The sequence below is a fragment of the Zalophus californianus genome, chromosome 9 (assembly GCF_009762305.2).
Source record: "Zalophus californianus isolate mZalCal1 chromosome 9, mZalCal1.pri.v2, whole genome shotgun sequence".
NCBI lineage: Eukaryota > Metazoa > Chordata > Mammalia > Carnivora > Otariidae > Zalophus > Zalophus californianus.
In genome coordinates, this window is record NC_045603.1 from 108,974,246 (window position 1) to 108,999,529 (window position 25,284).

General features: G+C 41.1%; 1 protein-coding gene and 1 non-coding gene across 8 annotated transcripts in view; both read left to right on the top strand.

Annotated features, from left to right (window-relative positions):
• The window catches only part of PARD3 (par-3 family cell polarity regulator), a 646,927-nt gene that overhangs the window by 617,016 nt on the left and 4,627 nt on the right, over positions 1–25,284 (top strand). For all 7 annotated transcript variants that reach the window (XM_027592712.2, XM_027592716.2, XM_027592715.2 and 4 more), the window contains 2 exons: positions 9,943–10,063; positions 21,573–21,700. In XM_027592712.2, coding sequence (XP_027448513.2) covers positions 9,943–10,063; positions 21,573–21,700 — 249 coding nt within the window. The remainder of the gene's footprint in view (positions 1–9,942; positions 10,064–21,572; positions 21,701–25,284) is intronic.
• LOC113923239 lies at positions 15,382–15,485 on the top strand. Its single transcript, XR_003520241.1, has one exon. It is a non-coding gene; the product is annotated as a U6 spliceosomal RNA (small nuclear RNA).

Genomic DNA, 25,284 nt, shown 5'->3' on the forward strand with positions numbered 1-25,284 from the left:
GAGAAACCTGTGTTTGCTCACTAATTTACAGCAATTAAGAACTCAGTTCTGACATCTGTAGATTATAACTATTTGGCGATTACAAGATCAGGAATAGTTTTTAGAATTGCTAATCAGTATCGAGAAATAGCTCAGTGAGAAGCATGTGGAGTACCTGAGTCTCTCAATGGCGCCGGCCCCTAGTAGTTGTGCTGGCAACACTCTTTAGTTTAGTGACATTTCCCCCCCTCCAACACTGTAGTCATCACTGTTCAAGAACTTGTTTGTATCCACTTTATCATGCTGACAATCTGTCTGTTTTGAAAGGATTACAGCTCTGTACATCCGTGCATGACATCACAGTAAGACATTGCTTAATGATCTGAGACGCTTGTGGTCATTGCTGGCTGCCTGTTTCTAAAGCTGTGTGACAGGTCTGCCCTACATATGTTTCCTCCAGTGTCACTTTTTTACCTTCTCCGGTCCTGGTGTCTGTTTGAAGTGACATCCTTGAAATAGCTGAATTTGAGAATTGCCATTGGTACAAATAAAGGGACTAAACGTTTTTCCTTTTCTAGGATGCAGGAAGAATTAGTAATTGGACAAGGAAGGGAAAGGTGCTTTAATTTTTCTCTAGTGAAATATTTTGAAAAGTAATAGTATCTGGGAAGGATGGGTTGTTTACATAACATACTGGATCGTCAGTCTTTTCATTTGTGTGTAACTACCAAGGAAGTCAAAAAAGTGATACATTTCCCTGAAATAAGTGGACCAAAATGCAGGGACCTCCTGTGAAGGGCGAGTTATCCACAGATAGCTTCAAGGCTCGGAAAAGCCAGAGTTCAGGAAAACAGGGTTCTTGGAGTGTCATGAATGGTGTCCTGAAAGCTTTAACTTACTATCTTCATCTTTGTCAGTATGCTGGGATGCAGACCATAATGATATTTCCGAAGTCTTGACTGCAAGATCCCAGAGTCTGGGAGACGGTAGGACTTTGAGACACTGGTGGGTGGAGAAGAAAGAGTTCCTTAAGGGGAGAAGTTGGCAGTCAGCAGAACTCTAGGCGCCCCCCCTCTGGTGTAGCATGGGACCCCTGGGGGAGTGCTAGAAATAAGTCATTGGGAATACGCTCTGAGTGTGGGGTGGCATGATATCCGAGATCTCAGATAGAATTTGAAAATTGACTTTTGTGTTTTTTTTAATTGGGAAGAGCAATGTCCTTTTGCATTTCCAGTAATTGGATGCCAAGTACATGCGTGAAATCCAGTAGCATTTGGAATAGAATTTTGTACTTAGGCCAAAAAGTAAATTGCTAGGGCTGAGGAGTGTATAGCAAAAATGGAAAGGCGGAGGATGTAAGCTGCTGTGGTTAACAAAATCTTTACTGTGTGTACCTGTTCTTTTGTAAACTGGGGCTTTGAAGGACATATGTTAAGTGCCGAACTCTGGACAAACTAAGTAAAACCAGTTTTAACCAGGAATATCTCTGTGTGAGTTTATGTCCGATCCTGGCAGGTCACCTATCTCTGCCAGGAAGAGTAACTAGGAGTGAGCCCTTGAGTTCAATTTTGCTGAATGACCTGACTGGGGGGTCTATTTTCACCACACTCTGAGAAAACACCCACATGGCTGCTTTGGTCTCATGAGGACTGCTTTTCAGAGATCACAGAGCCAAAGTGGGTATCTTGGGTGAAGTGATGAGGAGATTGACTGAAGGAGTCACCCTAAGCAATTGGGTAGATTTCCATGGAGTGTTCTTGGCGATATACTGGTGCTCAGTAGAAAGCACATTTCATTGGTTTCTTGTGTTAAGCTCTGGCAGTAACCATCTTTCAGGGACATCTTCTGCAATACTATTTACTTTGTGCAGTTTTTCTCAGAGACTAGAACTTTGGAGTAACTAACCATATAAGTGACAGTGGTAAAACTCATTCATAAAATACGATTCTTCTCTTGTCTTCTGCTCTTCTAACCAGCATGCTTTTGCAACAGGCAATATTTGTTTGGTTGCAACCATGGGCAGGGCTTAGGTCTTTGTACTTCTAGGCCACTTTACTTCATTTAATAAGCGTGTACAGCCCCCGCCCCCGCCACCCCACCAGCACTGTCTAAGGTGATATGGTGGTGGTGGTGGTTTAGGGGAAGGAGGTTTAGAGTGTCTGTTCATTATCTTTTGTTGCAATGGAGCCCAAGAAAGCAAACCCACTGTGCAATCACATTTCAAACCCCTACTTGCATCACACCCATGAATATCCTGTGGGCAAAATCAAGACACATGGCCAAGGCCAACATCAATGGGTATTCGTTCTATTGCTGTATAACAAATTAACAGTCTTAACAGCTTCTTCTGTCAGTTTCTGTGGATGTGGGGTCCAGCAACGGCTCAGCTGAATCCTCTGTTCAGGGTCTCATCCAGGTACAATCAAAGTCAGCCAGACGGGGGTCTCACTGGGAGGCTCCACGAGGGAAACATTTGAGTTCCTGCTCCTGGAGTTGTTGATAGCATTCTGTTCTCTGCAGCTGTAGGATTCAGGGCAACTTTCTTTTTCAAAGCCAGAAGAGAGAGATACGGTCTTGCAAGATGGGCACTGCATTCTTATATAATCACACAAATGTAATCATATCCATTCCTTGACCTTTGTCTCATTTCATTGATAGAAGCAAGTCACAGGCCCTGCCCACACTCAGCGGCGAGGAGTTGTGCAAAGGTGTGGATACTTGGAGGCAGGGATTGTGGGGCTACCCTGAAGTCTATCCATTACAAGTATTTGTGTAACGGTTTACCCTGCCTCAGGGACTTGACTTACAGAATATATATATATTAAATGATTGTCATGAAGTCATGAGCTTAAGAAAGAGAAACACATGCACATGTAAGTTATAAACACTGTAAAGCAATGTTTACTGGTAGAATCAGAAGATGGAAGGAAAGGAGAAGATATTATGGAAAGAAAGATACAAGTGAATTTACCTTCTTCCTCTCCTCTTGTGCTAGAGATTATATATTTTTTATTTTATTTTTTTTAATGTTTTATTTATTTATTCATGAGAGTCAGAGAGAGAGAGAGGCAGAGGGAGAAGCAGGCTCCCTGCAGAGCAGGGAGCCCGATGCGGGACTCGATCCCAGGACCCTGGGATCATGACCTGAGCCGAAGGCAGATGCTTAACCATCTGAGCCACCCAGGCACCCTTGTGCTAGAGATTATAATCATCTCTCCATTCTGGGCACCGTGGAAGGCCTGCCACTGTTCGTTCTCTCTCTTCTTTCTCTTTCCCTTCCCCTTTCATGGTTTTCTTCCTTCTATGGGAAAACTACTATATACCAAGGTGGTATACCTTCTTGCTCAAAACAATGAGTGGTCATTATCCCTTCCACTGAATTCTGGATCTTAAAGCTATGACCTCTATTCCAGCTTTCCAGATTTCTTTTGCATAATTAAAATGCAAATGTTAAGGTATTTTTAGTCTGTAAAGAATTAATCAGTCACATCACAAACTCCTCTCTCTCAGCATATGCTGGTCTGAGAAGATAGGTCAGAACTCCAGCCAGCAGGGCAGTATACGCAGTGTTAGATCAGAAGGAGCAGAGAGTTTCAGAGAAGCAAGACTAGATGGCCAGTGCCTAGTTGTCTCTTTTAAAGAATATTTCTCTTTCTTGGGCCTGTTACTAGGGGGATCACTGGCCTTATCTTGGTGCAGTGGAAGTAAATAGCCTAGAAAAGCAACATATAAAACAGGCAGCATCTGCAGAATACAAAGTAGAGCTTGCAAGCTAGCTGCCCACAGACCAATTTGGTTTTGGTTTTTTGTTTTGTCTCACCTGGGCCCAAAAAAAGAAAGTAAGCCAACATTTAAAATTCACGGAATAGGAGAGAAAACTATAGTTCTGACTTCTCTTTTTTAAAAAAATTAGAAGGCAACACCAGGCTCACATCCCTTCAGGACAGAAATCTACTGGAACCAAGTAAGGGCCTCCCTTTCCAGACCATGCATATTACTCCCATTTGTCACAGAACCTACATGGGTGCTCCCAAGGCCATTGGCTTTCCTTCTGTAGTTAGGTCGTTAGTCAGTTGCCCCAGGGGCATTGGAATTTGTCCCGACTATGACGTTTGCAGGCTGAATTCTTTTTTAAGTGTTGTCCATATAGAACCTGCAGTGTTTTCAGATACACTGGGACCTGCCCACGACTGACTGAATGAGAATTTCTCTAGGTGAGTCTTAGTCAATCAGCGTTTTTAAGCAAGCACTCTCTATGATTCTCAAGCACGCATGAGAATGGCTGTTGATGTTTCTTTTCTCAGTCGCTGTACCTAAGGAGATAGTTGGATAGTGAGCCTGTGGGGCTCAGGTACAGGACAGACTCCAGAGCTCACCCACATATAGGATCGTTGCTCCAGTTAGTGTGAATTGGTATGCTCAGCTGCTTTTCCAAAGGATGTTGCAGTGGTCCATTCCAAAGGGTATAAAGCCTAGCACTCTGTGTGATCTGCCTCTGACAGGAGAGGGTACAAACCCCATGATAATTATGAATGGGAAAGATTTGAGTTCCATATAATTCAAGGTTACACTGTACAGGCCGAAAGAGGAATCTCTGTAGTGGGTGATCCAATGTATCCTTGTTTGAATGCTGTCAGAAAGACTTCCAGATCATTACTGAACCAAAACCAACCACCTTTATTTACTTTAAAATTCATATACAAATACACACACAACACACACACACACATATAAAAGTATAAAAGAAAGTTCCAGTTGGACTAAAACTAAAAAAAAAACAATGTGTAAGGGAAGGCTGCATTAGTGTTAGACTTAAATTATCTTCTGTCTCTCTGTGTGGATTCTTTATGAAAAAACCATCTCTATAAGTGCCCTCTTCATCCCTCCTTTCTGTAGAAATTATGATTTACTGGCTTGTCATTAAGAGTTGTATTGTCTCTCTCACCCATCTGATTGACTCATGTGGTATCTTTGTTATATTCTTCACACACACACACACACACACACACACACACACACACACACACACACAAAATGAGCAACTTTAAATTGGCAATGAACCTAAATATAAGTTGATTGGGATGTGTATGGATTAGCCGCTAATGCTAATGAATATTTAAAATTTCCTTTGGCTTTCTTGGTGGAAGAGCTAACCAAGAACTTTAGAAGTCCAAATGTGACTCATTGACCCGTTATAGACTGGCCTGAGAAACAGAATGAGCAGTTACAAGGGTTTCATTCTTGAAGCCAGGATTTCACCTTCAGACTGCCAACTGTTGTCGCCAAGGTTGCTTGATGGTCTTCCAGTCTTTGGAAGTCATCACCAATCATGAAAACCATTGCAGCACGTTTTTTAATTTCAATCCTTAGAGTGGCTTTGCTAGTCTTAGGCAAGTGGGTTGCCATTCTCTAGAGCAGAGGAAGAAAGGAAGCAAAGGAAGAGAATGAAGCAGTATCTCACCAGCAGCTGAGATTTGAAATAAGGGCAGAAGTGACTTCCAGAACTTGGCTGTTACTGTGGAAAACATTGAGGTCACCAGAATTTAAAATTAAGGACACTGGGTCGACTTCCTGTGTTGGGAGAGTTGCACTTTCAATTAACCACAAATAGTAGGAGATCAGTTTTCATCAATGGCTTGGACTTCATGAACCTAATAATTACAGGATTAAAACTGTCTATGCTACATGAAAATAATAGGGAAATATTTCTAGTTAGACCTGTAAAATACTTTGTCAGTCAAGCCTCCTACAATCCTCCTATTAAAAGCCATGAAGAAGTAGTCCAGGAACAAAAAAGTCACAGTTGGAGAGACAGCAGTGAGATTAATGAATGCTCACTTCCTATCTCAGGAACTATCTTCATGCCTACATTATCACAGCTTCACATGGAGAGCATGAGTTCCAGGGGGGTTGGGTATTACGTTGGGAAGCCATTATTGAAAATGTATGGGTTCAAAAATAAAAGATGCTGTATATGTTTCTTAAAAACCAGTGGGAATAGAACTCATACAGGAATTCAGTAAAGTGGCAGGATATAAAATCAATGCACAGAAATCAGTTGCATTTCTATACATCAACAACAAGACAGAAGAAAGAAATTAAGGAGTTGATCCCATTTACAATTGCACCCAAAACCATAAGATACGTAGGAATAAATCTAACCAAAGAGGCAAAGAATCTGTACTCAGAAAACTATAAAATACTCATGAAAGAAATTGAGGAAGACACAAAGAAATGGAAAAACGTTCCATGCTCATGGATTGGAAGAACAAATATTGTGAAGATGTCTATCCTACCTAGAGCAATCTATACATTTAATGCAATCCCTATCAAAATACTATCAACTTTTTTCAAAGAAATGGAACAAATAATCCTAAAATTTGTATGGAACCAGAAAAGACCCCAGATAGCCAGAGGAATGTTGAAAAAGAAAAGCAAAGCTTGTGGCATCACAATTCTGGACTTCCAGCTCTATTACAAAGCTGTCATCATCAAGACAGTATGGTACTGGCACAAAAACAGACACATAGATCAATGGAACAGAATAGAGAGCCCAGAAATGGACCCTCAACTCTATGGTCAACTAATCCTCGACAAAGCAGGAAAGAATGTCCAATGGAAAAAAGACAGTCTCTTCAACACATGGTGTTGGGAAAATTGGACAGCCACATGCAAAAGAATGAAACTGGACCATTCTCTTACTCAAACTACCACACACAAAAATAGACTCAAAATGGATGAAAGACCTTAATGTGAGACAAGAATCCATCAAAATCCTTGAGGAGAACACAGGCAACAACCTCTTCAACCTCAGCCACAGTAACTTCTTCCTAGAAATATCACCAAAGGCAAGGGAAGCGAGGGCAAAAATGAACTATTGGGACTTCATCAAGATAGAAAGCTTTTGCACAGCAAAGGAAACAGTCAATAAAACCAAAAGACAGCTGACAGAATGGGAGAAGATATTTGCAAATGACATATCAGATAAAGGGCTAGTATCCAAAATCTATAAAGAACTTCTCAAACTCAGGGTGCCTGGGTGGCTCAGGTCATGATCCCGGGGTCCTGGGATCAAGCCCTGCACTGGGTTGTCTGCTCAGTGGGAAGCCTGCTTCTCCCTCTCCCACTCCCCCTGCTTGTGTTCCCTCTCTCACTGTGTGTATCTCTCTCTCTCTCTCTCTGTCAAATAAATAAATAAATAAATCTTAAAAAAAAAAAAAGGACTTACCAAACTCAACACCCAAAGAACAAATAATCCAATCAAGAAATGGGCAGAAGACATGAACAGACATTTCTTCAAAGAAGACATCCAAATGGCCAACAGACGCATGAAAAAGTGCTCAACATCACTCAGCATCAGGGAAATACAAATCAAAACCTCAATGAGATACCACCTCACACCAGTCAGAATGGCTAAAATTAAGTCAGGAAACGACAGATGTTGGCGAGGATGTGGAGAAAGGGGAACCCTCCTACACTGTTGCTGGGAATGCAAACTGGTGCAACCACTCTGGAAAACAGTATGGAGGTTCCTCAAAAAGTTGAACATAGAGCTACCCTACGACCCAGCAATTGCACTATTGGGTATTTACCCCAAAGATACAAATGTAATGATTTGAGGGGCATGTGCACCCCAATGTTTATAGCAGCAATGTCTACAATAACCAAACTATGGAAAGAGCCTAGATGTCCATCAGCAGATGAATGGATAAAGAAGATGTGGTATATATACAATGGAATATTATGCAACCATCAAAAAATTGAAATCTTGCCATTTGCAATGAAATGGACGGAACTAGAGGGTATTATGCTAAGTGAAATAAGTCAATCAGAGAAAGACAATTATCATATGATCTCACTGATATGAAGAATTTGAGAAACAAGACAGAGGATCATAGGGGAAGGGAGGGAAAAATGAAACAAGATGAAACTAGAGAGGGAGACAAACCATAAGAGACTCTTAATCTCAGGAAACAAACATGGTTACTGGAGTGGAGGGGGGTGGCAGGGATCGGGTGGCAAGGTGATGGACATTGGGGAGGATATGTACTATGGTGAGCACTGTAAATTGTGTAAGACTGATGAATCACAGACCTGTACCCCTGAAACAATACATTATATGTTAATAAAAAAATTAAAAACAAACAAACAAACAAACAGTGGGAATAACAACCTGCTCAGCTCAAGAGTATGGAGGGGAAGTTTTAAGCTATATCCAAATGTGGGCTGAAGCCTTGTCAAGTAGCACATTTTACAGACCCATTAACCTTTAATGTTCTCAGGGCGATCCATTTAAAATATTTGTCAGAAGGAAAAAGGGAAGACAGGCTTTTATTGACTGGAAAAATAATCAAACAGAGTATTGACAGAATGTTCCAGAAGCTCTAATGAAATTAATAGCAACATAAAGGTGATAGGGATCTATCCAGTAGATTAAATGATGAAATACTATCCCATATTCTTGGAAGATATTAATATTGCCCTATATGCGAATATTTTCAATTTGAGATTTGTATACCTTTGGAATTCTTCAAAACACATGGAATTATATGAAAATATATATTAGAGAATTTATATACTCTACTATGCAGACTTTCTCTTTCCAAGCTACCTCTGACAAATTACATGACCTGGGGTTGGAGGGTATGCAGCCAGAAGAACTCAGAATCACGCTAAGTAAGCAGGGTAACATGTTTTCAGTGAAGAGACCCGGTCTTCTAGTAGCTTACAGCTCCCCTTTCTGCAAGGAGCTTGGTGGGTATAGATGATAAATATAAGGCTCAATTCTTGTCCTCAAGGAGTCTGATGTTTTGTTGGGGAGATAGCATGTACCTCATGTGCTTGAATAGCTCTCCTGATAGGACGTGCCTTCGTCCTCAGGGGATGATATAGGCCAAAAGTGCCATGAGATTTAAGATTGTTTTCACTTTGGCCATCTCTTCAATTCTTGCAAAATTCTGCTTTTAAAATCTGTATGATTTTATATATATATAGATATATATCTATATATATTTTATATATAGAGATATATATATATATTTTATACATGTTTTACTAATTGACACAACACGGCTCAGTGAAATTAGGGCTGGACTGGATACCAGAAGAATCTGGACTCCAGCCTCACCTCCCCATTGACAAGCTGGGAGACTGCAGACAAGTCACTTATCTTCTTCTAACGTCAGTTTCTGTGTGTGTGTGTGTGTGTGTGAGAGAGAGAGAGAGAGAGAGAGAGAGAGATACTACCATCTGTACCTATCTTAAAAAGCATTTTGAGAATTAAAATTTAATGCTATAAGAAAAAAAAGGCAACATTATTATCAGCTAACTGGTGAAATCAAACTACCACCCAAAGTTATTTTTAAAATGCTTGTCATTTATGCTGTGAGAACTGTACTTTGTGTACAGACCTCTGATAACTCCTAAATAGGAACTTTATATGATAGCTTATGAAAATAAGACTGCACGTTTGTGAGGCTATATTATATGGTATTACCTTACTTGATTGTTGCAGCTATGGTATTTAGAGCAAAAATGATTATCATGTCCACTTCATATATATAAAAAGCCCCACAACTCAGAGGTATTAAGTGCCTTAGTCTAAGAAGGTGGAGGAGCAAGGAGAGGACCTGATACTTCTGACTTTTAATGCAACGTCCTTTCCAAAAAAATGTTGCTGCACCTTGCCAGCTTATAGAAAGGAAATGAGGCTTTTAAAGTACTGTATAAAACAGGATTGTCTAAAAATACTGCTTGCTTTCTTGAATATCTGAAAGAACTTCAATAAGTCTTAATCATAAGAACAAAATGAAAGCATTTTAAATGCCCAGATATTGTTTTATAAACTCACTGCCTCTTAAACAGTGTCATTCCGCAGCAAGCTGCCATTTTCTTTCCCTAGCAACTGCAATTCACAGATTGTATCTCCAAAGGGTGTTCATTGTTGCCCCTTCTCTCTTTTAGCAACAGATCAACTCCTAGCAACCATGATCGGATACAGCGTCTACGGCAAGAATTTCAGCAAGCGAAGCAGGATGAAGATGTAGAAGATCGGCGACGTACCTATAGCTTTGAACAACCCTGGGTGAGTATTTGGTTCTGCAGCATAGCGAGGAGTCTGACAACTTGCCCACAGTAAGAGCCACTAAGCTCTGACCTTCGTCCTTTTTGAAACAAGACAAGATGGAGCCAAATTCCTTTGACCTTTAACATATTGACCTTTTCCTCATTTCCATCTGGGTTTCATCATTGCTAATTTCATTTTATATCTTGTTGCACCATCTGTCCATTGCATAATCAGTTTCATTTGCCTTATGACAAGACATAGCAAAAGGATTCTTGCTCTCAACGATGCACTTTTTTTTTAACTTTAGTAAATATTTTTCTATATACATTTTTCTCAGAATCAGAGCCAGAATAAATTAGTTGAACATATGTCTATAGTGTGTCTACTATACACGAAGTATAATATTTAGCAATTCTTGGTTCTTTATTCTCCCTCATCCCCTTTGTGTGTTCATTGAATCCCTCTTGTTTATCTGCCCATGTCCCTGTTCTAGTGTATCCTGCTCACAGCCATCACAGTGATTTTTCTAAAGCAATATTTGGAATGGCTTCAAGGCCCACGAGAGAGAGGCGCTAATCCCCCTAAGTCCAGTCCCAGACCTGCGCTCAGTTCTTACCTTTTCCCTTGGAGATGATGACACTTCTGGGAATGGGAGGCATTGGGGGAGATTTTGGCGGCGGGGTGGTGGGGGGGTTCAAGATGACAGGAATTTTGAAGAATCTCTTTGGAAACTTGAGAAAGAGTCAATTAGAGATGAACATACAAGCTGCTTGAGGTAGGAAGTTCTATCTGAGAGTATTAGTAAGTCTAGTCAACATGGGACTGTGACCATAGCCAGCAATGCTTAAAGGACTGGGAATAGAAAAACAATTTTTTGATTAATTTGGTGGTGGGGATTGGCAAGACAGACATGACAGAAAGTCAGGGAAGGCACACTGAAGGCATGGGGAAGATGCTGGTGGAGCATTGCCCAGGCTGGGTAGGGTGGTGAGTACAGGTCAAGGAAGCATTACCCCAGTTGCCTGGGAGGACACCAGAAGGGATGGCGGTCTAGGGGTTAGAAAGCCTAGGGGGCCGTGGTCAAAACGGTATTCTTATGGAGTCCAGGATCTTGGAGGTGGGACAGTTCTGGATGATTTGAGGTCAAAGGAATGCCATCCATGTGAGTTCTGAAGTAGACAAGAGCTTAAGGTCCAAAAAGTTAATGAGTTCAGTTCAAAGTGCTGGATTATAATTACACTAGATATTTGGGAAAGGGCATGTACCCAACTGACCCAGAACTGAGAGGTTGCTTATTTTGCAGGGAAGCAGAGATAAAGGTAGAAATGTAGTTGGAGACTTCAAAGCTAGATTGGAAGTTTGAAGAAAAATGGTATCAGGACAGAGTATAGGCCCACTGGCCAGGTAACATGGCTCTTCAGGCCTATATTCTTATGTTGTAAACCAAGAGAGTTAGACTAGATGGTTGAGTGTCAGTTATTAAATCCTTTGTTAAAATGAAAATTTAAGAGGAAGCTGAGTGCATAAGGCAAAGTAGATAACAAGCAAATCTCCAAGTGTGGTCCACAGACCAGTACCTTGAACCATCACTTGGAAGCTTGTTATAATTGCACATTCTTGGGCCCTGCCTCAGACCTACTGGATCTGAACCTCTCTGGGTGGGACCCAGGAATCTAATATTTTAACAAGCCCTGGAGGGGTCATTCTGAAGCCTGTTCAACTTGGAGAAGCACTGCACTACAGCTTAAATCATCTCTGAGGTCCTTTTTTGTTCTAAAATCCAACATCCTCAATATACTCTGTACAAGGCCAGAAACCTATAAACATTTTGATCATGGGGTTTAGTGATCAAACTGGAGTCTGTGGAAGATAATTTTGAGAAAGAAGAAGGAAAAATGGGAGAAGCGGTGCTAGTTTGAAGGGCTTTACCTCAGTTCAAGTGAGGAAGGTGGAGCGAGCCTTAGAGAGGGCAATCGGCAATATGAGACCAACATCCAAGAGTAAAAAGTCCTTGTGAAATCAATCCTAGCCTAACCTTGGGAGATTATAAAACAAGTTTAGCAAATATAATATCTAAGAAAATCTCTAATTGTGTTTCTGCAACAATATTACTATTAATGGTATTGTTTTTCTAAAACATTTATTTTTTAGATGATCAAGTAAATTGAGTCATTCCCAGGTAGCAACATGACAAAATTATGTTAATTTATTTATGTTGTTTGGCATAATTGACTCAGTCTCTTCCTACCAGGTTTCCTAAAGCAGGGTTCTTTTTTTTAATTAAGTTTTTAATTTTAATTCCTGTATTAGTCACACAGTGTTATGTTAGTTTCAGGTGTACAATATAGTGATTCAACACTTTCATGTAACACCAGGTTCTCATCACAACAAGTGCACTCCTTCATCCCCAGCACCTATTTCCCCCAGCCCCCACCCACCTCCCCTCTGATAACCATTAGTTTGTTCTCTATAGTTAAGAGTCTGTTTCTTGGTTTGTCTCTCTCTCTTTTTCCCTTTGCTCATTTGTTTTGTTTCTTAAATTCCACATATGAGTGAAATCATATGATATTTATCTTTCTTTGACTTATTTCACTTAGCATTATACTCTCTAGCTCCATTCATGTCATTGCAAATGGCAAGATTTCATGCCTTTTTATGGCTGAGTAATATTCCATTGTGTGTGTCCCACCTCTTCTTTATCCATTCATCTATCAACAGAAAGTTTGGGCTGCTTCCATAATTTGGCTATTGTAAACAATGCTGCAATAAACATTGGGGTGCATGTATCCCTTTGAATTAGTGTTTTTGTATTCTTTGGGTGAATATCCACTAATGTGATTACTGGATTGTAAGGTAGTTCTATTTTTAATTTTTTGAGGAACCTCCATACTGTTTTCCACAGTGGCTATACCAGTTTGCATTCCCTCCAACAGTGCAGGAGAGTTCCTTTTCCCCCACATCCTCACCAACACTTGTTTCTCGTATTGTTGATTTTAGCCATTCTGACAGGTGTGAGATGATATGTCAGTGTAGTTTTGATTTGCATTTCTCTGACGATAAGTGATGCTGAGCATCTTTTCATGTGTCTGTTGGCCATCTGGATGTCTTCTTTGGAAAAATGGCTGTTCAGGTGTTCTGCCCATTTTTTAATTGGATTATTTGTTTTTGGGGTGTTGAGTTGTATCAGTTCTTTATATATTTTGGATACCAACCCTTTATCGGATATGTCATTTGCGACTATCTTCACCCATTTGGTAGGCTACCTTTTAGTTTTGTTGATTGTTTCCTTTGCTGTGCAAAAGCTTTTTATTTTGATAAGAGTTTTTATATCCCAATACTTTATTTTTGCTTTTATTTCACTTGCCTCAGGAGACAGAACTAGAAATAGGTTGCTAATGTCAGAGAAATTACTGCCTGTGCTCTCTTTTAGGATTTTTATGGTTTCAGGTCTCACATTTCAGTCTTTAATCCATTTCGAGTTTATTTTTGTGTATGGTGAAAGAAAGTGGTCCAGTTTCTTTTTTTTTTTTAAGATTTTATTTATTTATTTGAGAGACAGAGAGAGTGAGCATGAGCAGGGGGAGGGGCAGAGGGACAGGGAAGAAGCAGACTCCCTGCTGAGCAGGGAGCCCGATGCGGGACTCGATCCCAGGACCCTGAGATCATGACCTGAGGTGAAGGCAAACGCCTAACCGACTGAGCCACCCAGGCGTCCTTCCAGTTTCATTCTTCTGCATGTGGCTGTCCGGTTTAGCCAACACCATTTGTTGAAGAGACAATCTTTTTCCCACTAGGTACTCTTTCTTCTTCAATGAAGATTAACTGACCACGTAACAGTGAATTCATTTTCGGGTTTTCTATTCTGTTATCTGTGTGTCTGTTTTTGTGCCAGTGCCATACTGTCTTGATCTCTCCAGCTTTGTAATATAAGTTGATGTCTGGAATTTTGATACCTTCAGTTTTACTTTTGCTTTTTCAGCGTTGCTCTCTCTATTTGGGCTCTTTTATGGTTCCATACAAATTTTAGGATTGTTTGTTCTAGTTCTGTGAAAAAATGCTGTTGGTATTTTGATAGGGATTGCACTAAATGTGTAGATTGCTTTGGGTAGTATGGACATTTTAGCAATATTTGTTCTTCCAATCCATGAGCATGGAATGTCTTTCCATTTCTTTGTGTCTTCTTTAATTTCTTTCATCAACAGTTTATAGTTTGGAATACAGATCTTTCACCTCTTTGGTTAATTAAGCTTATTCCTGAATATTTCATTGTTTTTGGTGCAATTGTAAATGGGATTGTTCTCTTATTTTCTCTTTTTTGCTGCTTTTTTATTAGTGTATAGAAGTACAACAGATTTCTGTACATTGATTTTGTATCCTTTGACTTTTATTGAATTCATTTATCAGTTCTCATGGTTTTTTGGTGGAGTCTTTTGGGTTTTCTATATATATAGTGTCATGTCACCTGGAAATAGTGGAAGTTTTACTTCTTCCTTACCAACTGGGATGCCTTTTATTTCTTTGTTGTCTGATTGCGGTGGCTAGGACTTCCAGCACTATGCTGAATAAAAGTGGTGAGAGTGGACATCCCTGTCTTGTTCCTGACCTTAGGGGAAGAGCTCTCAGTTTTTCACCATTGAGGATGATGTTCTCTGTGGGTTTTTCATAGATGGCATTTATTATGTTGAGGTATGTTCCCTCTAGGCCTACTTTGTTGAGGGTTTTTATCGTGAATGGATGTTGTACTTTGTCAGATGCTTTTTTTCTGCATCTGTCGAAATGATCATATGGTTTCTACCCTTTCTCTTACTGATATATCATGTCAATTGATTTGAAGCAGGATTCTTTTTTGAGGTGTGGTAAACATCCTTAGCTATGTATATTTCACAGAAAGGCTGAAAAAAGGAAAGAGTACAGTGGCCACCTAAAGGAAACAACCAACCCTATATGAAAATGGTTCTCAAACACAGAGTTCTAACCTTGCAAAAGCCTGCATGAGTTTCTCAGTCCCCATACCACACTGTGAGGAGCAGCGGAATGCTGACTTCCTTTTCTTGGGAATGTGGATTTCAAACCACAAACCAGCATATTTGCAACATTACTGTTTAATTAATTATTTAATTGATCAAATGTATTGAGTGCTTATTACTATGTTCCAGTCAGTGTGTTTGGTGCTGGAGGACAAAGACGGGAAGGAGACTACCCTTACAGTCAAGCCGACCCAAAGGAAAAGAATATTTTGTACAGTTTATGATACAGGTGTGCATGGAGTATTAAGCACAGAGGAACCATGGCCAAATCAGCGTGGGTGGTTAGGAAAGGCTTGAAAGAAGACCTCAGTGTCCGCCTTGGCAGCCCGTGTACTGAAATTGGAACAATACAGAGATCAGCACAGCCCCTGCACAAGGATGTCATGAAAATGCAGGAAGTGTTCCACATTTAAAAAAAGAGAAAGAAAAGAAAGAACACCTCATTGAAGTTAAAATATATTTTAAATACGTAACTTTGAGAAAGAGAAAAACATAGATTTGGGAACTAAGATTGATTGGACTTTTTCTGGTTGGTGACATTGTATCCACGTGCCAAATGTCCAAGTTTGTTTGAGGCTAACTGAGCATTTCCTACTTCGTAGCTGTAGATGTTTCATTGGGAGATGTGGAGATGACTTGATATCCATTTTGGTTCCTTTATAAGGATTTTTTTTTCTTAATGGAGGTGGGGAATATGTTGGCATTCATTTCTATTTATCTACTTAATACAGTCATGTTAGGAAAAATGTTTGAAAAAATCTTACACATCCAGAAACTCACCTGCTGAAGGTCATAGGCCAAATTATTGTATATCAAAATGCTGTAGCAGCTTTAGACCGACCACTTGGCTTGTATTATCATTTCCTGTAATGAGTGAGCGGGGAATTATTTGGATGACAAGCTGATTACTGTAGGAATGGAATAATTTCCTAAATTGTGGGTCAGAAGTCAGACCTTTTCTTTTCTTTTTTTTTTTTAATTTCCAAACAATTGGGATCTTGCTGTGTACTCTCCTTTCTACTGATCATATAAATGAGCTTAAAGTGACTGTAATTCTCCTTAGTGTATTAATTTTCATGCTAGTTTTCATTGTTGCCTTAATAAGAGCTGCTCAGTTGTTCAAAATGTAGCTGGGTCTATGGTTTTTATTATGTGTTTTACAAAATGAGCTTTGAGTGTCTTAGAGTCTTTTTTTTTTTTCTTTTCCTGTATGTACTCTGACCTTGAAAGGTCACTGTGTTTGGAAAGGATGAGAATGTGATCTCACCCATTGGAACAGTTTGTAATCATTTTAGTTTTAAGGAACCACAAACTCATCTTCAAACTGTGTGTCCATCTTAGTCCATAGTAGTTGAAATTGCCATGCTTGTTGGAAATGCCACACACAAAGTGCAACCAGATGTATCATATAGAAAAAGATCCAAGCCAATTACTTTACACACAGAGAGCGATGCTGCAGAAAATTCATCCAAGTAGCCCTTTTCAATTCATCCATTTTCAAAATGTTCTCCCTAAACTCTAGTAGTGTGGAATGCACCTGTTCCTGGGCTTTTGTTCAAAATAATGTTTGGGCCTGAGGGAGCCGCTTTGTGGCACAAAAGGTCTTTAGATGAGCAGAGGCCCAGAAAATTTCCTTAGCTCCATAATTAAAGTGAATTCTCTCCCTAGTTGGGTGAGAGAAGAAGAAGGAGAAAAAGCAACTTCTTCCCCTGTGTCGTGCCAGGTGCAACATAAATAAAGCAGCAAGTTGTTTTAAATCTTTCTTAAGATAATGGAACAATAGCTGAGGTTAGGGTTATTATCACAGAGCTCAGATATGGACAGGACTTAGTGTTGCTTTTAAAAGAATTAAATTGCAGGCTGCAGACATAAGTACAGTATGCTGTTAACTTTGCAGATACCTGAGTGTTGCCCACAAGGAGACTTGCTGGCTGAGGCGGTTGATAGATGGGATAATGGAGCCTTTAATAGCTATATTGCTAAATCCTTTCCATCCTGGGTTGGTAGTGACTGAAAGTAGGTTAGTCCTTCAGATGGAAAATTGATCCTCTGCGATGTGAATACCCTCTTCTCCCCCAAGCTTTCTTCCTAGCTGTCTTTAAACAACAACAGCAACAAAAATCTGTCCTTTTCTCCATTTTTCTGTCTTGGACTTTTTAATGGCTCCTCTTCCCTTTTTAATTAGCAAGCCAGTCTGCAGTACACAGCCACCCCGCACCCCGAGAATGCCTTCCCTGTACCTGGGGAATTTGAGCAAACAATGCTTTTGTTTTTTGTTTTCATCTTTCTTAAGACTTCAAGGGTATCTGCTGTGATTTCCTTATAATGGGGTCCCATGCCTTGACTCGACAAATGCCTTCTCGGTTGACAGCCTTGCAGTTCACATTGGGTGGAAAACACCTCCCTTGGAAGTCAACCTGGAGAAAGTCATTCCCTGCAGCAAAGGGGGGCCCTTTACTCATGGCCAAAGCCTCGTGCTGCTGCAAAGTAGACCCCTTTCTTGTAGCCCCAGGACCTGTCCCCCCAGCCAAGGGCTCCACAACCACTGGGCCATGCCACCCACAGAGGCATCAGGTAGTAGAAATGAGTGAAGCTGCTTTGGGTCATCATCAGCACCTGACAGTAGAGAACCGGCTTGTTTTGTAGAGCCAGCCTCTATTTTCAACCTACCTGCTGTTTAAGGATGAGGGGGAAATAGGAGATAGAGACAAACGGTGTGTAAAAAATCGAACATGTATTTATAAAAACTTTATGAGGGAAACTGGTATGCTCTGCAGATTTTTCAAGCATTACTCACATCATTAGTAGCAATTAAGTTTTCAACATTCAGAACCCACAAGAGTTCAATCAATAGTTGTGAAAGTATCTTGGGTGATTGGGTAGAGGGGGAGGGCTGTGAAGGCAGGATCAATAGACAAAAGTTAACTTTGTCTTGATTAAAAGTTTCCAGTGGGTCTGCTACAGAAAATAATTACCAAGATTAGCAGTTGCCCCATGCACTCGTATATTAAGCTCTAGAAGTCTTACAATATTGCCTAGTTCTAACTGGCACTGAAACGTTGTATGGTGTGTATTTATTTTTCTTTCTTTAGTCTATTAACTGTTAACAGTTTTGGTTTTGTGTTTTTATTTTTTGTATTGTTTAGTTTTACTTTGGAAGAAGAAGAATGATTTTGTTAAACTGAGAAAAATGCTTAATGACTTAATGTAATAAAAACTGTATAGAAGATATTTTTAATATTTTGTTTTACACTAGTAAATGATAGCCAAATTGTGTAGCTTTTCCAAACTTTATATAGTTGTTGGTACAGTCTAAATAGTATCTCTCTATAATCACAATAAAGACCAGTACTTTGCAACTCACTTCCGAAAGTAACATCGTTTTCACTGTGGTTTTAAACATGAGCCCTGAAGAGATTCACACATCCTGGCCCTCCAGTGTACTGTGTAATAGATAACCACGTATTTATTTCTGTTTACAATCTCTACATTATTATGGCCTTGGCAACCTTGGCTATTTTTTTACTTGGAAGGTCATTGCTTGTCACAAATTTCCTCACAAACAAGGCCAGGTTATTTGTAATTTGCACTCTTAAAAACAGGGCTATTGCCTTATTGTCTGGCAAATCTCCAGAATTATTAGGACTATAATTTACCGGTGTGTTTCCCTGTATACATGTTACTTTGTTGTTGTGGTTGTTGATACTATTTTATTTGAAAACCTGCCTTCTCTCTGGGGTTACATAATTTGTAACCTTTCTTCATTTCCTCATTTTTGTGATTTTGGACTCCAGATACATTATTCTATATCTGCCAGAGAGATGGAAACCACAGTATTTAAAAGTCAGGATTGTCCATTCTAATACTGTTCCTGCAATTTACATTTTTATGCAATTGTCGTTGAAATCATGAATCAGGTTATTTTTGATTCGGGCCAAGTACGAAATTTGCCGGGATGAATTTACCTAGTTTTTGCTCTGGGCTGCTCATGTATACAATCTTCCTGGAAATCTGAGGCTCATTAACGTTTCATCTTAAAGACAAGGGTGATTCTTTTTAAGAACCTACCCGTTTGCATGCTTTGAAAAGAGAAATGGAATAAAATATTCATGGTAAGGCTAAGGTTTATATTTCATCGTAGCGGGCAGACGAGTATGACATCTATCAGTTTGCTGATACCAAACTCATTCACTCACGTTGAGTTTTCCGATCCCGTGTGATGATAATTTTATTATTGGAGTTCATCAAGATCCAACTAGATGCTCGCCACCGATAAGGTTTGAGATGAACAGTGTCAGAAACCAAACACTGGAGGAAACAAAGGCCCTTCAACAACTTCTTCTTTTCTTCTTCTTCTTCTTCTTTTCTTCTTCTTCTTCTTCTTCTTCTTCTTCTTCTTCTTCTTCTTCTTCTTTTCTTCTTCTTTTCTTCTCCTTCTTCTTTTCTTCTTCTTCTTCCTCTTTTTTCCTGTCAGAATCAGATTTTCAGGCCTCTGGGAGAAACAACTTAAAAATACACCTGAAATTTCTACAAGACCTTGCATTTTCTTTTCACATCTCCACAAGCAGTGTGTCACAGAACAGCATGAGCTTAAAAAGCTGGTTACTAAATCCTACTGCAGCATGCCAGATCTTTCAAGACTGCTTGACACATGTATATAGCTTATACTGAGTGAAAAGGAAAGGGAAACGTGGTTCTTTTTTGAGGGTGTAAAGGCAATTGTGTAGTATTTTCTTGCTTTGCTTTCCCTCTGTCCCGTGGCTTCTCTCAAGCTTCCCATGCCTCACCATGAACAATAGAACCGCTCAGTTCTCATTTTAGCCAGCCTCATCGAGTGTAATGGAAGAAAATGTCTTCTTTAATGGAGTAGATGAACAATTGGTTGATGCTTTGTTTGCATAAGCAGAACTCACTCAGCAAAGTGTTTTCCTTGCTGAAGGCACTGCTGATGTGTTATTTGAACGGTGTTGTGGAGCGGGTCTCAGAACACACATTTGTTCCAGTGAGTGTGGTTATAAACATCCACTAGTAGAGACTGGGGTATTGTAAAGCCTAATCTCTTCACACGTTATTTTTGTATCGGGATATTTTTAATATGCTCACTGACTATGCCCATATGCTTTGAAATTTTTGTCCCATATATTGCCTTATTATTGCTTACCAACAAATAAGATAACACTGGCCAGGTAGATAGAGAACAATAGATGATGCTTGCTTTCTGTTCACAAAAAAGCCAACCACAGGAGCTACTCTTTAAGTTGCAAGCCCACGTGTTATCTTACAACTCTCTCCGAATGAATGCGAAGACTCTGTTATTTTAGGAAATTAGTATCGAGTCAAAGTCTGCCATTGGTTTTCAACTCTCAAAGAAAATCGATAGCTTGTTTTTAAGAGACATTCTTCACGCAGAATATGCCTATTGCACAATGTTGCGTAACACAAAAGGGAACAGAGGTCTGCAAGTGCCAAAATGGATTACTTAGTGAATGCTACTGATACTAAGATAAACCATTGTTGAGTGTTTTGTAAAGTTAGAGGCATCGTTGTCTATTTTGAGCAGAGCTACTTTCATTTTAAAAGGGCAGATCTAGAAGGTAAGGTAAGCTAAAAGCTGTCAGTGAGAAGCTGGAGCATCCACAGGGGCTTGATCCGCACAGCACACTATACACAGCCAATATCTGATTTTGCTGAGAGGCAGCAATCAGCAGATGACCTGCTGACCAGTGTATTTAGCCAGGAGTGAAAGTTTCTCCATAGAATATAATTAACCCAGGTTAAAAAAAATGCCATTTCCTAATAAGTAAGGCAGCATGTATTATCTCATAACCCATTCAAGTAGCTATTAGCTTTTGAGTTTGTTCTTTTGATGAGTGTTTCCGTTCCCATGTGGCCACCATCTGTGGGTTGGAGGAGACCTGTCCGTGGCTAGCAGTGTCTGGTTTCAACCAATCTCGGTTCAAAATTTAACTGTCATCCTTTAATAAAAGGGGAATCAGCTATATGGTAGTCTATTGCTAGACTAAAATATGTAACTGCTGAAAAAATTCACCAGCACAGCCAACTTTCAAGGACTTTCCCACTTTTGTGAATTATTGTAGCAAATCTTGATTGACTTACTTATTTTTGGCCTTGGCTTCTTCTGGTCTTCTGAGCAGCCTCGCTCCCCTATGTTTGCTGGAGAGACAAGGGATAAAAAGTGGTATCTAATGTTGGTATTTGCCAAACCTCATTAGGAAGACGAGAAAAGTTGACCTCTCAATTTCAGACCGTCCTCAAGCCATAATCAAAATTTAAGATGCTTGAGGAGTTGGGGCTCAGAAGAACGAGTGGAGAGATGCCTCTTTGTTCACACTCGAGCACATGGCAGTGGACTTTTGGAAAAAGTCGCAGCCTCTGTAATGTGCTTCGGAGTCGATCCTTAAGCATGGAAATTGGGTCAACCCGGCACGCGCTCTCCATGCTTCCTGTCTTGCTAACCGTTTCGCATTTCCGTCCTTCAGCCAAACTCCAGAGCGGCGGCGCAGAGCGGCCGGCACTCGGTGTCCGTGGAGGTACAGATGCAGCGCCAGCGGCAGGAGGAGCGCGAAGGTTTCCAGCAGGCGCAGCGCCAGTACAGCTCCCTGCCCCGGTACGGAGCCCCGGCTGAGAGCGCGGCCTCCCGCTCCTTTGGCAAACCCCTCCCTGCAACACCGCCCCGGCTTCTCCCGCTCACCCGTTCACCCACTGCAGCCCTTCGGGAAGCCGTCGCCGGCCGGGTGGGGGAGGCATTGCTCAGCCTGCGTGGCCCCCTTACCGTGTGGCAAGACGACTGGAAAGGGAGGCGCTGCAGGAGATGCCAGTACTCTTACCCCAGAGCTCCCCAGCCGAGAGCAAGATGATCGGATGCAGGAGTACTGGGCTGAGGGGGTCACACCTGGGATCCGGTATTCGCTCTGCTACTTCCCCGGGGGAGCCGTGGACCAGACGGTTTCTTCCTCTGAAAAATGGAAAGCTAACTCTTACTTTGCCTGGCTGCTGGGCTAACTGGCCTGTCGGGTACTGTGTAGATGTAGGGCTCTGTGAAAGGGTGGGGGTGAATGCCCCATGGTCTCGGCTCAGGTGGGATCTCTCTTACTCTCCTGCCATCCTTGCTTTTGCTGGGTGCTGGTCCTCAGAGCCCCAGGGATGCCCACCTCATTAGCTGACAAGCTGGAAGGGTCTATCAGCTGGGCTCCCCCCGTGGATTCTCTGCCCGAGGCCTGGAGAGTGCTCAGGTTACTGAGCCCTAATACACTGCAATGATAGCCATTTTTCCATCTAAGTATTTCCTCCATGCACAGTAAAGAATAACAGTATTTAAAAACATTCATCTTCCCAAACTTCCCACGAGGCACTCCTATAATCACAATTATTACAGGCATTTGTTCTATTTCAAAACCAGGTGACAAAAACATTTTGCGTGCGAAAGAAAATACACTTACCGTGTTTGTATCAGGTGGATCGCTTGGAAAGCGAGCAGAGCAGTGTGGGGGGCGGCAAGTGCTTATCGCTGTCAGCCTGACTGACCGACATAAAAGTAGTCTTGATTTGCTTCTAATTTTTATTAATGAGGAGTCCCCTTTAAATGTTAAATAATCACTATAATAACCATGAGGGACTTGGCTTCATTGCTGTAGATCAGACAAGGGAATGAGGATATGAATGAAAATCTGTACCAGGCTGAGTACCGTTATTACAGTCATTGTAATCGTAGTATTACTAGTATTGTAGTATTGTTCATTTAGTTGTTCTTTTTTAATCTATAAAGCTGTATCTCCTTAGAAAACGAAATTATTTTTTCTTTTAAATGGGAGAATTGCTTTTTCTTTTAAATGGGAGAATATTTATTTAGCCCACTCTAGGCAAGAGTCTCATTGAAATTTGAGTCTGGACAGGGCCTTGGAAATCATGTTGTCCTACAAGGAAGCAGCTCAGTGAAATTAGGTACCTTCCCCCCAAGGTCTCACAGCCAGTACGTAATTCTGCCAACATTCAAACCCAAACCTGCCCATGCCCTAAACCCTAATTTCATAAGGCTCATTGCTACCAAAGGTTTTGGTTCCCAAGTCTGGAATTCTAACAGGTGTAGGTGTAAAGGTTCTCTCTGTGCTCTACTGCCCTTAGCATTTGGAAGAAGGCCCCTGTATGAATCAGCTCAATGCATCAAATGCGAAACAGTTCAAGGATTCTACATAAAGGTTCTTCTGTGTCAAAGCCCTACCCGCCCGCCTGTGTGGCTTGCTTTCCATCAGAAAGATGAGTGCGACCCTGTGGATCAGTTGACCTGCCTGGTGGTGGTCAGTAGCACATTGCGGTCCATGGGAATGCCATTGCCTGTGCAGGGGCTGTGATCTGATTTTACTGGCAAGTTGTTTGGCTTCATAAATGTTGTGTTCAAGAGTATAGGAGATGAAGGAGAAGTATCAGAAAGCGTAATGTAAGGGGTGGGGTGAGTTGGGAAATGCACGGGGCTGAGGAAAGGAAGTGGGAGAGATGGTGGCCGAGCGCCTGGAAGGACACACGGTGGAAGAAGAGCCCATCGGGTCCCCGTCCTGGGCAAGAGGACAAAGACGGATGGGGTGCTTCTTCCGACTTTCTCCTGGTCGTGCTCCCAGGTAGCCCACTATTCCAGACTGAGCCTCTGCTCACCTCCTGGACCTCTGAGCTGCCTTCCTTGCTGTCCCTCTCCTTTCTGAAGCACCTGGCAGAAGGATCTGATTCACGGAGAGGGCTGCTGCCGGTACCCCTGCTGGCAGTTAACAAAAGCCCCCTCTGTGTTCACCAAAGCCCCCTTATGACCAGGCATTGTATTCTGTGTCAGTATGAGAAAAGCAGAAATTCCAAAAAGAACGAGTTGCAGTTTCAGGCAAGAGGGCTGGTGGGCCTCTTACAGCCTGTTCTCTTCTGTCAGAGAAGTTTCTCAATGGGAGTGGCTATTGTGAGGAAGATTCAGGAATGTAGAACCTTGCCCACAGCTTGGATCCCTGGAGGGTGGCGCCACTTGACAAAGGCTGTGTGCAGATCTGGAGGAAGGTGAAGAAACCAAACAGGAGCTTAGAGGGAGACTGTAACAACCTCCATGGGCTTGAGTCAAACCCACATTTCTGACATGTGAGATTCCTCAAAGACGCTTGACCTCTGCCTTTCAGATGTTGACAATTAGCAGAGTTTCATCTAAACAAGTTGGTGTGGGATTTGATACCAAAAAGACTTCACACACAGCAGAAGTTCTCTTGCAAAGTGGAGCATAAAATAAAACAAATGGTCATTCTTTGTATCAGTAGCACTAGGTAAGGTGGTTTGAATTAGAGGGATGTATACAAGCTGGAGTGGTTTGTAAATTCTAACTGTAATTAACAAAACTCTAGACAGAATTCAAGTTACATTTTGAAATGTCAGTAAGAAACTAGTCAGGTAGTAAGAAGACCTGAGTGGACTCACACTTAATTCACAATCAGACGAGGATTTCTTTTTTAATTTTTTTATTCCTAAATTAGTTCTTTTGTTTCCTTTTTTACTTTCTTTTTTAAATCCTTTTAACATTTCTAGATTAGTTTCTTAGGGTTCAAAAGGCAACTCTAAAACTGAGTAGAGATATGTTCAGTTATAGTCACGGATAGAAAGACTTATTTAAGCTCCTTTATTAAATATATATTTTTTTCTTTTCCTGCTGTCCCTCCATTTCCTCGTCATCTTTCCTTCTCCCGTGGCTTCACATCTGTTGGTGACTGACTTCCCTGCTCCGCACACCTCACTTCCCTTCTGTCTTCCACACCCGGACACGGTGTCCCCACCAGGCCCGTTCGTTATGTCTCTAAGCTGCTTGTCAACATGTCCGCCTTGGTCTTTATACCGTTCATCTTTCTATGTCCTCCTCACCGCCGTGTCACCTCAGTGACTAAATGGCTTTCCTAAGGCATTGGGTCTCTGGTGTAAGCCCTCTAGAGGATGGTGGTCTTCAGGCCATATTGAAAGTGGTTGTAATCATTAAGTGTTCGTTATTGCCAAACCCGGGCATTTGCTTTTTGAGTGGATTCAGAAAACTCTAGTGGGCTCATTCTAGGACCAAACAAGCCTGTGTGTTGGTTGTAAAGGAATTCATTGAAAGGAGATTGATATTTTGTTGCTGTTGTTGTTAATTTGTGGCTTTTGACTAAGCAGTCATGGGACAGTCGAAAGCTTTCTGAGGAAGTG